General features: G+C 39.5%; 1 protein-coding gene across 1 annotated transcript in view; it reads left to right on the top strand.

Annotated features, from left to right (window-relative positions):
• Nucleotides 1-705: 705 nt before the first annotated feature.
• Nucleotides 706-13154, top strand: part of LOC118981214 (copper-transporting ATPase 1-like) — a gene marked incomplete at its 3' end in the record, with an annotated part of 31908 nt that continues 19459 nt past the window's right edge. Inside the window, 3 exon segments of the mRNA XM_037037954.1 lie at nucleotides 706-762; nucleotides 3014-3154; nucleotides 12363-12852. Of these exon segments, the coding sequence (XP_036893849.1) occupies nucleotides 706-762; nucleotides 3014-3154; nucleotides 12363-12852 (688 nt within the window).

Here is a 13154-nt window from a genome sequence, read left to right as displayed (position 1 = left end):
CAAAAAACTGGTACATTTCCACAGTGGAATACTATGCAGCAGAAAGAAAGAAGGAAATCTTACTCTTCGCGCCAGCATGGATGGAACTGGAGAGCATTACACTAAGTGATATAAGGCAGGCGGCAGGGGACAAATAGCCTATGTATGATCTCACCTATAAGTGGAACCTAACCAACAGAACAAACAAGTGAGCAAAATATGACAATTTACACTCTTACCAGCTGGATTAGATAGATCCTGTTCCTCCACATCCTCAGTAACACTTGTTATTGTCAGATTTTGAGTTTTTTGTCTACCTTATGAGTATGAATCATATTCATTGTGGTTTTAATTTGCATTTCCTTGATTACCATAGTGATAAAAACTGTACCAGGTAGAACTATATCCAAAAAGAATTTTAAGTTTTTCTGTAAAATTTATTGCAAATTCAGAAACCTTTCCTAAATTACGGGAGCTATTTTTAGGGGGATTGTATGAATAATGTTTGAACTTTTGTGATCAGCTTTCTGAAGTGGTTTTGAGCAGTCAGACTTCATGTGTCTGCTTTTTGTACACAACTTCAGCTGTTTCTGTTTTGAGACCAGAGATGATGATCTAGTCATAGTACTGTTCCTCCTTTGGGGAATGTTATTACCAATGGTGATTACCATCTGTATTTGGGAAGTGACTCAAAAACACTTTACTATCTAGACGTTATTTCCCACAATGTTGTTGGATGCTCTTGTTCTCGGAGTCGCCTCATTACTAATAGCTGCATGCCAGGTTTGTTTAATATTGTGATCTGTCAGAAGCCCACATTTTTTCCACACCATATGAAATTGTTTATGCTCTTACTCTGTTTTCTGAGTCATTTTGCTAAATGCACTGGGAGGTTAAAAAATGTTCCTGACTTTGTACCTGTCTTTGAGACATTAAAAATTCAAAAGATGGACATTAACTATGTTACAAAGTCAATTAGAGTTTATATATTTTCATAGTTTATACATTGTCTCTCATGCGCCCCTACTGGGGACCTGGCCCACAACCCAGGCATGTGCCCTGACTGGTACTCAACCAGTGACCCCTTGGTTCACAGGCTGGCGCTCAATCCACTGAGCCACACCAGCCAGGGCTATTTGTTTAATTTTCTTTATTCTCTATTTCACTCTTCTGTTTTGGAAGTTGTATATTGTTTTCTAGTCTCTTACCAATTATCCTTAAGTTTTTATCATGTGCTCTTAAGAAAATCTAGGTTTTATGTGTTTCTCTCTATATATTCTGAATAAGATCAAGGACCTTAGAATGTCTTAATTACAAACTCCCATCCATATTATTGTTTTCTAGTATTTCAGGTCCACTGCTTTTTATGTGTGTTTGTGCCCATGTCTGTGTTTAGATAGATAATGCATTCTCATGGTATAAAATTCAGAAAGTAGAAGAGAGACTAGATCTTAATTGTTCTCACCACAAAAAATGGTAAGTGATGAGACCGGTGTTAGTACTGGTGGAAGTCACACTGCAATATAAAAAGTGTATCAAACCAACACATTGTACATCTTAAACTACACAATGTTATGTCAGTTACATCTCGGTTTGTAAAAAAGGTATAAAAGTTTATACTGTGAAAATTTTTTTCTTACCCTTATCCCCTAACCATTCAGTTGTCCTCACCAAAGGAAACTACTGTTTCTATGGGATATATTGGGTTGATCCATATGAAATTGCCAATATTTGATTATTTTGATATGCAGCAATGGCAACTTCATGCAGTTCATATTAATAGCAGTGAAAAAAACAGATTCCTGTTTCCATGGAATTTTCATTCTGGTGAGAAATGTATTAATGAATGATTTCAGTGTAACAAATTACCCCCAAATTTAGTGGCCTAAAACAGTGAACATTATTTCATTTTCTTTTCGGTTTCTTTTTTTTTTCTTTTTATAACAAACATCATTTCAGAGTTTCTGTGGGCCATGAATCTGGGAGTGGTTAGCTGTGTGGTTCTGGTTCAAGGTCTCTGATGATGTAGTAGTCAACATGTCAGCTGGGCTGCAGGCACCTAAAGCAAAGCAGGGGCGTCAAACTCGTTTTCACCGGGGGCCACATCAGCCTCGCTGTTGCCTTCAAAGGGCTGAATGTAACGTTAGGCCTGTATAAATGTAACTACTCCTGAACAGTTAAGCAAGAGCTCAGTGCTGCTGCCGGGTAGAAACAAGGTGCTGGGCCTTGTGTTTGCCGCCTGTGCTCCAAACACTTAAATGCATCTGGAGGATCAACTTCCAAGACAGTTCACTCACCTGGCTACTGGCAGGAGGACTCAGGTCTTGCTCGTTGTCGACAGGACACCTCGATTTCTTCGCACATAAACCTCTTCAAAATGTTGTGTTCTTGTGACATGGCAGGTGGCTTCCCCCAGATCTGGTGATTCAAGAGAGAAGACAAGGAGGAAGCTACAAAAGCTACTCCTCCCCCCTGCCTTGCAGTGCTTTTTATGACCTAGTCTGAGAAGTCCCACCTCCTTGCTTCTACCATATTCTGTTGGAAGCAAGTCACTGAATCTGGGCCACACTCAAGGGGAAAGGAATTAAATTCCACCTCTGGAAGGAAGGAGTGACAAAGAATGGATGAACATTTCTTAAAACCATCGCAGGAAGACAGATAATAAGCAGTAAATATAATAAGTAAATTATGAAATACAGAAGAATGTGATAAGTTCTTTGAAAAAAAGAAAATAGAGCAGAGGTATGGGGAATCAGAGTGTGTGTGCGGAAGGATGTGGGTTCCAATTGAAAACAGGGTAGTCAGTGTAAGACTCATTAAAGTTAGATTTGAAAGAGACAAGGAAGTTAAGCAAAGCAGATAATCCAGGAGAAGAAAGCCCCAAACCAAGGGAATACCTAAAGCAAAGGTCCTGAAATGGGAACGACATGACGTGAGAGGAAAGAATACTGACTATATTTTATTAATAGTATATATTCAATTTAGGAAGTATTATTTCCGTGGCTGAAATTAATGAGTTCATTGTTTCTCGTAGGAATGTAAAGAAGAAATCAAAGTGGATCCAAATATGAGTGTGAATTCTGTCAGCATCTCTGTAGAGGGAATGACATGTAGTTCGTGCGTTTGGACCATTGAGCAGCAGATTGGAAAACTGAATGGTGTGCATCACATTAAAGTAAGTTACTCTTCGGGAATTAGTAAAGTCGGAGATTTCAAGATGGGTTTGACTTCTCAGGGAAGTACAGCATTTACCCTTCCTGTCTCTACAGTATTGTTGTCTGTGATTCAAACCAATCATAAGATCTTGAGCAAATTGCCTTCAGTCCGTCTTGTTTTCATGCCAAAAAAAATTGGCTAATTGGCATGTAGTGATTATGCCGTTTGATACAAAATTTCTTCAAGAGTCATGTGAAGTGTGGTGGCAGTATGTGGGTAATTCTTTTATGTGTCTGAAACTGTAGGTGATTTTTTCCCATGTCTTGAGTTTCATATTCATCTTGGCAAGAGAGAACAAAGTAAGCTTTGGATCCATTCTTACTATTTCTATGGTGGGAAAGCAGTGCTCACATCTGTTGTCTGTACCACACACTCTGGTCAGCTAAGACTGTGGTTGATTGATGGTTGTGGCTAAAACAGCTCTATTTACATATTGTGCTGAGCCTTCTGCGAAGCTTTCTGCCCATAAGAATACTTAGATACGAATTTGCCACTTTTCCATGTTCCACAAGTAGGATTTTCTTTTGTATTCACTATCTACCTTCACATAACTCTAGTCTTAGAGGCTATTTATTGCCTCCTCCACTTTTCCTGCCTCCCGCACAAGGATGCTGCTTTCTTTAATTTGCTTTGGGGAGATTTTTAAGTTGGAAAAGCTGAGAAGTGACAGTATTTACGACATTAAAGGTTTTGTCAGACTACTTTACCTTCAAAATATATTTAAAATTTTTGCAATTTTTTTCACTGATTTGTAAACTATCCAAAAATCAGGCAGATATTTTGCAGTTCGTTGATTGGAAAAGAGGATGGCCAAAGTGACCCTACAGACTTCCCACTCAAAGATTTAAAAATGAGTTATTTAATTTCAGTGGGTAGTAACTGACACCTGCATTTGATTTGACCCGCAAATGAAACCAGTTAAATGTCCTCCAGTTGATCTAAGGGGTTGGTGCTGGGTGCAAGAATAGATGTTAAATCTTACTAATTGTGCTAATTGCAGTAAAGCTACTAACCATCAAAAAACTAGTTCATGTAATTTTTCTCCAAGTGACTTTGGTACTTACTCTTTGTCTGGCAAACTATTTTACGTTAATACCTGTTTTGCAAACATATCCATGTATAAATGAAGGGCTAAAACCTGCTTTGACGTTTGCAGGTACTTTCCTGTATAGATTTTTTTAAAAGCCTGTTACATCACACTCGTTTGTAGGGCTGTGTTTCTACTGCATCTTCCCAGAACTCATCTCTGTTAAGAAAACCTGTTTAAGGTAAAAAAAAAATGCATTTGAATTAGATTAAGTGGAAAGGGAAAGTAGCAGCCGATCTAATGTGAAAGCACTTTGTGTTATCAGCGGTGATTCATAGGGATCCCAGTGACAGATGCTTAAGGCCATGCTTTCCGGGGGTGCTCACAGTTTGATCGCCCAAAACAAAAGGAAGTGCACTTGCTCTGCCTTTTCCAGCTCACCTTTCCTCCTTTAGTCAAAAGCCCATATAGAGCCCTGGCTGGTGTAGCTCAGTGGATTGAGCGCGGGCCTGCGAAACACACAATCGCGGTTCGATTCCCAGTCAGGGCACATGCCTGGGTTGCAGGCCAGTTCCCAGCAGGGGACTCATAAGAGGCAACCATACATTGATGTTTCTCTCCTTCTGTCCTTCCCTTCCTCTCTAAAGATAAATAAATAAAAAATCTTTTTTAAAAAGCCCATATAGAATATAATTTTAATATCTCTTCTTTTTTTCTTCCTTTAAAAATATTTTACTGGGTGAGGGGTGGATGAAGAGGGTAAAGGAAGTCAAATATAAGGTGATGAAAGGAGACTAGACTTCGGGTAATCAGAACACAATGGCATGTGCAGATGTTGAATTATAAATTGTAACCTGAAATTTATATGACGTTACTAACCAATGTTTCCCAATATCTTTAATAAAAATATTTTACTGAGTGTTAAGTCTTCTATGCCGAGAAACAGATTTATTGTGAAGTTAAGGAAGCTTAAGTTTCACAGCCCTTCACTTATAGTGACACCTCTGACACCCTGGATGGAGTGTTAGCAATGGGTTCACATGGTTACATGTTTTTGCAAAAATAAAATATTTTGCCTTGGCTGGAGTGGCTTAGTGGATTGAGTGCTGGCCTGTGAACCAAAGGGTCACCGGTTCAATTCCCAGTCAGGGCGCATGCCTGGGTTGCCAGCCAGGTCATTGGTGGGGGTGTGCAGTAGGCAACCTCATATTGACATTTCTGTTCTTCTCTTTCTCTCTCTGTTCCCCTCTCTCTAAAAATACATAAATAAAATCTTAGAAAAATAGAAAATATTTCATCCACAATCCTTTAAGTCTATTGTCTAATGCCACTTTGACTCATCCCCCTCCCCTTTAGACTTCCCCTTTGTGTTTGGTGGTACTGAATGTGTCGTGGGCACCTGGAGGATCTGCCTAAGAGGAGGTTGAGTTGGGGATATATTTAGTTTGGGGTTAGTAGGATATTTAGCTGTATGTGGTTCTTAGTCACTTGTGTGTACAGTGACATTTTTGCTCGAAATTGTGGTGTGGGAATGGCTTCCAGCAATACTATTGCCCACTGACTCACTCAGGGCCATGGCAGGAAGCTGTAGGGCCCGGTGTAAAAATGGTAAGTGACTATTATCTGGTCAAAGAATATTTTAAACTAATCTCTGCACAAGTAAGCTTTTTGGAAATGCCCTGAAGTCATATAGCTCCTATATGAAAGAAACTGGATATTTTTTTCTAAATTTGACAGCAGGTCTAAAAATTTGTCAATACCTAGTCATGCTGTTGAAAAGAACTTTTCTACACCCTCATTAAAAAATATTTTTTTGACCTGTGAGAAAGACAGTTATCTTTCTTTTCTATATATTGAAAATTATTTTTATAAAAACATTGTTGAATGAAACAGCAGAGTATACAGTAAAAAATATAGGAAAATAAAATATAGAGATAGGTGTGTATCAGGCATTAGTATTACATCTGTTATTTTTATGGTATTTATTAGCTTTTAAACATTTGTAAATTGTAACTTTATTACTTATTCAGAATATTTACTTTTGAACAGAATTTTTTCAGTCTTGGATTCCTTTTCTTTTTTAAAAAAAAATTTATTTTATTTTATTTTTTAAAATATTTTATTTATTTATTTTTAGAGAGAGGGGAAGGGAAGGAGAAAGAGTGGTAGAGAAACATCAGTGTGTGGTTGCCTCCCGTGTATCCCCCCACTGGGGACCTGGCCCGCAACCCAGGCATGTACCCTGACTGGGAATCGAACCGGTAACCCTTTGTTTCACAGGCCCATGCTCAATCCACTGAGCTACACCAGCCAGGGCTAAAGAATTTATTTATTTTTTAGACAGAGAAGAAATGGGGGAGAGAGGTGGAGAGAAACATTGATTGGTTGCCCCTCACACACCTCCAACCAGGGACCTGGCCCACAACCTGGGCATGTGCCCTGACCAGGAATCAAACCGGTTGACCTTTTGGTTCACAGGCTGGTGCCTAACCTGCTGAGCCACACCAGCCAGGGCTGGATTATTTTTCTTAAAGAAAGTCCCCCCCAAATGTTTAAGTTTCAGTGGCTACAAAAGGTAGATGCACCTCTTTCTAGGAATCATATAGAAAATTGTCTTTGTCAAAACATAATTTATAGTCAGAATTTACCTCGACATGTTAATACATAAATACTGGTCACTTTTTAGAGACTGTCAAGGTTTAACATTTCTATATCCTAGTTTCTGAGATTACATTTCCTAAGACTGATGTACAGTGAATTTAGAAACCAGGTTTGGGGAGGACATTGTTTTGACTAAGTCAAAAAGTCCTGGCAGTATTTGGGATAAAACTGATATGAAGTGATACAATTGTGACATTAAGTTGAGGGAGGTTGCTTTATGAAAAAAAATGCTTAGATGGAACAGATCAGAGTTTTAACAAAATTTGAGGAGAGTGAATAGTCAAGTAGTCTCTAATTTTAGAATAAGTAGAATGGATGATTATTTCTCATTGCATCTTCATCGCTTAAATACATTTTGGGAATTTTGTCTTAAATTGTAAAGTTTGTGAGTGTAATACTCTTGTTTGTTTCTGCCAGTGTCAAGACTGCAGACTTTAAAAGGATTAACCTGAAGTTTAATTTGATCACCCCAGCGGTCTGTTCAGGGGGAAAATGAAATAGGCAGATAATTTGAAGGTCTTTCTCTGCGATTGGTTGGCTTTTTGGAAAGCAGAAATGTAAAAACAAATTTAATTAGATACAAGAACTTAATGACTCCAAAGGTTAATGCTTTATTAGCAAATTACTTTGTCCTTGAAATTTAAACAGCTAACTCTTAGTGCTTTTCCCCTTCATGTAGATAAAGGCTGCCATCCATTCTGCTAATATAGATTATCCTTTTACAAAATGACCATCCAGATGCTGGCAGTAACTCAATTCATTCCTTGGATATCTTGCTTGCTCCCCTTAAATTTGACTTTTTTTTATTCTTGAAAAGGTTACACATGTACAGACTAAAATCTCTCTCTCAAAGGAAAACAGTTATCAGTTTGCAATGTATGTATCCTTCCAGAAATAGACGATGACTATAAAATGGTTTATGTGTATATATGTATATGTATATGTGTGTATTTATATATGTATATATCTCTTTTCATATAAATGGAATCTCACTGTAGATATTGTTCTGCACCTTGGTTTTTTTTTTTTGTTTTTTTACTTAGCAGATATATGTTAGATATTGTTCCATATTGGCCTATGGTGATCAGTCTTTTTGATTTCTGTTTGGAGCTTTTTTTGTTTCTTAATTTTTCCTATGGCAAATGATGGTATATTGAACATTGAACATTCCTTTTTTAAACACTATTTGAGTAATATAGGCACTTTGCTTAACATAAATTCCGAGGTAATAATCATCCATCCAAGAAGATGTAGAATCAGTTATTCAAGGAGGCTTAGGTTTCTGGTTTAGTTGAACTTCACCCCAAGTATCAAAGAAAGGTCCAATCCAAGGTAAAAATCTAACAGTGGAAGAATTCATAAACCACACATTGCTCATATTACAGGCATAGAATTTTAGTTACTCAAGGAAATGAAAGATCACCCAGCCTTTTCATTTATAGATGGAAAAAGAACATGGACTTGCAGTTACATAAACATGCATCTAAATGATAGCTTTCATTTTCCTGCTGGTTTTTCTGGGCAATGCATTCAGTTTGCTAGGCTTCATAAATGACACTGGATCACCTTTTATTATCAGACGAGAAGGAATATAAAAGAGAAAACTGTGTTAATGGGCAACCCAAGAAGTGGTAGTAACACAGTTTTTAGCTTTTATGGCGAGTTACAGCTAAAAAGGATTATCTGGTTCAGCTTATCAAGAAACTATAGGTTTTTTAATTAGGGAGGTTTCTCCAAGGTCTAGCTTTCATCTTGATTGAGAACAGCTTGTGCAGCTTCTGTCTGTTTATGCAAATTATACAGAAATCACACGCAGATAAAGTATGGTATGCCTGAATTTCATGCTTTAGACATTTCAGTAGATAAAGAACACCATGCTCATTAAAATAATGGATCCTCACAATCCATGGGGACAGTTAGCACCTCTGCACCATTGTTAATGCTATGGAGGCCACAGAGTGCACTTCTTTTCTACTCTCCTGTCTTCATCGAAATACAACAAATAGTCTTCCCTTGAGTCCTTCCTATGAGCCACCTTCATAATTTCTAGACCATAGGTGGCAAACACAAGGTCCGCGGGCTGAATCTGGCCCTTCACCTTATTTTATCCGGCACTGCACCTTGTTACTATCCAGCGGCCATGCCGAGCTCTCAAGCTCTCGCTTCACTGTTCAAGAGTACTTACATTTATACAGTCCTAAAGTTACATTCGGCCCTTTGAAGGCAACGGCGAGGCTGAGGTGGCCCCTAGTGAAAATGAGTTTGACACCCCTATCCTAGACTGTTTTCAGAGGTACTGTTGATACAGTGGAAAAATAGTTCCTCTGAAAATAATAGCTTTGATTGCTAATGAAAGATTCCGAGACAAAGACAAGCTATGGGAACTTTGGAACAATATGGGGAATAGGCCGAGGTGGTTTTTGTTGGTGGGGGTCATGGGAAAGAAGAGCTGGGCATATCCAGAACCAGCCTGGAGCCGGTGCCTGCTTTTGTTCACCGTGGTGTCCCTAGCAGCTAACACAGTGTCGGGCATATAATAGGCACACGGTAAATATTTGTTGAATAAATAAATTCGTTTTTAGCTTCCTGCCTGGGGATTTGGCCTCCACAACAGTATTGTGAGAATCACTGTATGAATTTCCTTTCAATGGAAACAAAGGAGCTGCTTATTTTTGTTCCCTTTGAGACCTTAGGCTTGAAAAGCCTCTTTGATATCTAACATTCAGAGGAAAAGTTACGTGCTATTACTCTAGAGGGGAACCAGGGGAACATTTTTGTGTGTGCTAAGTGTGGCTGGCCTGTTTTAAAACACACACATAGCCCTGGCTGGTGTAGCTCAGTGGATTGAGCACAAACCTGTGAAACAAAGGGTCGCTGGTTCGATTCCCAGTCAGGGCACATGCCTGGGTTGCAGGCCAGGTCCCCAGTAGGGGGTGTGTGAGAGGCAACCACACACTGATGTCTCTTTCCCACTCTTTCTCTCTCCCTTCGCCTCTCTCTAAAAATAAATTAATTAAGTTAAAAAAAGCAGTTACTAGATAAATGTTTTCCAGGCTGCAGCATGAAAAAACCATTGGGTAATAAAATCTTTTGTATATTACTTTACAGTTGCCTTTTTTCCTTATGCCTTTTTATTTGTAGAAGAGAGGCTAAAGTCCCGCTGACTGGTGTGTCTCACTGAATTGAGTGTCAGCCTGTGAAGGAAAGGGTCACCAGTTCAATTCCCAGTCAGGGCACATGCCTGGGTTGTGGGCTGGGTCCCTGGTAGGGGGTGCGCAACCACACATTGATGTTCTGTTCCCTCTCTTTCTCCCTTCCTTCCCTTCTAAGAAATAAAATCTTTTTAAAAAAAGAGGCTAAAGCAGTAGAAAGCACAGCAAACTGTCTAGTGACAAAGTAAATGTTGCTCTTAAAATCAGTTTTGAGAACAATTTCTCAGTGGGTTTGTTGGTAAATTGACATTTTGGGGAGGGAAATTAGGTCAAGGGGTAGGAGGCAGATGAAGAGCATAAAGGGGGTCAAAATATGTGATGACATATTTTGAGGAGACTAAACTAAGAGCAACTTGACCATATAGTTAATCAGTCTTCATGATATTTCATGGTATGGGCACCTTTCAAGATTTTACCAGCCCTGGCTGGTGTAGTTCAGTGGATTGAGCACAAGCCTGCGAACCAAAGGGTTGCTGGTTCAATTCCCAGTCAGGACACATGCCTGGATTGCGGGCCAGGTCCCCAGTAGGGGGCACACGAGAAGCAATCACACATTGATGTTTCTCTCCCTCTTTCTCCTTCCCTTCCCCTCTGTCTAAAAATAAATAATAAATAAAATCTTTAAAAAAAGATTTTACCAAGTGCATAGCCATTGATTACCAAGCTGCAGGAGAAATAAACATGATGCATATTTAAATAAGAGAAAGATTTGACTATATAACTATCCCAGATGATTTAAAGTGAAATTTTCTCCTCTGAATTACTTTTAATGATATTTTGCAGTTGTTTTTATTTTATGGAACAAAGCTTGTCACCAGGAATCAATCATTATCATCATCATCATCATCTTGAACCTCCTTTAGAACATTTATAGCCTATTGCCCAGGTGTCAAAGTCATTTTCACCAGCGGCCACATCAGCCTCTCAGTTGCCTTCGAAGGGCCAGATGTAATTTTAGGACTGTATAAATGTAATTACTGAACAGTCGAGGGACAGGTCGGTGCTACCGGGTAGAAACAAGGTGCCAGGCCGGATAGAACTAGGTGGAGGGCCAGACTCAGCCCTCAGGCCTTGTGTTTGCCACCTGTACCCCGTTGTTTCCTTTACCCTCTATTATCTGCTTGCTAGGTGTCGTCCCTCCTAAAATGTCTCTTGGCGCTGCCTCTTTTCACCCCCAGTATTAAGCTTTTACTCAGAGCTTCTGTTGCACCATCATTGCATTACAACAGCTTCCTGGCTGGTCTCCTCTTCTCCTGTGTCACCCCAACATCATCTTTCACAGTGCCTCCCAAATGATTCTTCTCTAACATGCAAATATGATCATGTCATCCCCTTGCCTAACCTTTCCATGGCTGTTACTTATAGGATAAATAACAAGCCATTACTGGCACACAAGAGGCCCCGTAATAAAGCAGTTTCTTAATTCTCCAACCCATTATTTTTCTCTACTGTTGTGCACTCATTTGGAATACCCTGCCTCATATATCTTTGCTGATTTTTGTTTGTCTTAACAACATTCAGGTATTATCTCCACTGAGAAGCCTTTTCCCACCTGTACTCGCAGGAAAAAGTGGCTGTCCATTTTCTGTATTCTCTCTTTTAGTATTGTTCCCTGTGATTATGTCATGCTCAGCTTTGTATTCCAAGAAGCCCAGTCCCTAGCACGTATACTATGTGCTCGATAAATATTAGTTATTCATTGTTTACTGTTCTATAACTTGCTGCTGCAAACAACTGCTTTCCTATCTGTTTACTCCTCTGATCCTTATAACAACCCTGGACGATAATAGGGCATATTTCCCACTTTGCAGATGGTAGAACTAAGGAGTGTGGTGGTTGGCTAATAAGTGGAGAAATGAAACTCCAAGTCAAATCTTGTGACTTCCAACCCAGTTTGTGCGTGTGTGTGTGTGTGTGTGTGTGTATGTGTGTGTGTGTGTACACCTGCATCACAATTTTGTGTAAGATGTCTGCCAAACAGTTGCATGCAGTCAGGGTAGTAGTTCTCAGTGTATTTGTCTACAGTGTTTCAAATGCCCGATCAGTAAGTACCTGAGTCACTTACACCTTCATACAGCTTTACCATTCCTGTCGGCACACAAGACAGTTGGTGTTTCTCTCCAAAGATAATAGTAGTGATAAGAAGTAATAGACGGACTCCATTAAACTGAACTATTTGTTTCATTCTTAAATGTGGCGTGATGATTGCTTTTAGGCTCTCTGTCATGTAATATAATTAAAATGACTTGTGAACTTCCCTCCCAAAGGTCTCACTGGAAGAAAAAAATGCAACTATTATTTATGACCCTAAACTACAGACTGCAGAGACCATGCAGGAAGCTATCGATGACATGGGCTTCGATGCTATTCTCCACAATCCCCACCCTGTCCCTGTTTCAACCGACACCGTGTGTCTGAGAGTTCCTGGTTCGCTGACGGCGCCATGGGACCATATCCAAAGCACACTGCTGAAGGCCAAGGGTGTCACAGACATTAATATTTCCCCTCAGCAAAGAAGTGCAGTGGTGACAATAATCCCTTCTTTAGTGAATGCCGGTCAGATAATGGAGCTGGTTCCCGATCTCAGTTTCGACACTGGAACTGTGGAGAAAAAGTCAGGGACCTGTGAAGATTACAGAGTGGCTCCAGCAGGTGAAGTCAAGCTGAAGATGAAAGTGGAGGGGATGACCTGCCATTCATGCACGAGCACCATTGAAGGGAAGATAGGGAAACTGCAGGGTGTTCAGCAAATTAAAGGTAATGCCCCTGGTGGTATTTGTGTGTTTTGTAAGGCTTAGTTTGCTGTCTTGGCCTTTCAACCTTTTCTTCTTAAGCATGGGATTTGAATTGGTGGGACTGGAATGCTTATTATTGCTTCATTAAAGACTGAATTACAGTGTATTGGCAGGACTAATGTCAGTAAAGAGAATGATTAAAAGTTACATGAGACTTGAACTAGCAGAAAAGGCAGTTGGGGTGGCATTTCATGGAGTTCAAGGTCTTGTTTTAAACAAATTTATTTATTTATCTTTAGTGAGATGGAAAGGGAGGGAGAAAGA

This window comes from Sturnira hondurensis, unplaced genomic scaffold, assembly GCF_014824575.4.
Source record: "Sturnira hondurensis isolate 20B ecotype Veracruz unplaced genomic scaffold, ASM1482457v3 Scaffold0001918, whole genome shotgun sequence".
NCBI lineage: Eukaryota > Metazoa > Chordata > Mammalia > Chiroptera > Phyllostomidae > Sturnira > Sturnira hondurensis.
This window is presented reverse-complemented; position numbering and strand designations above follow the sequence as displayed.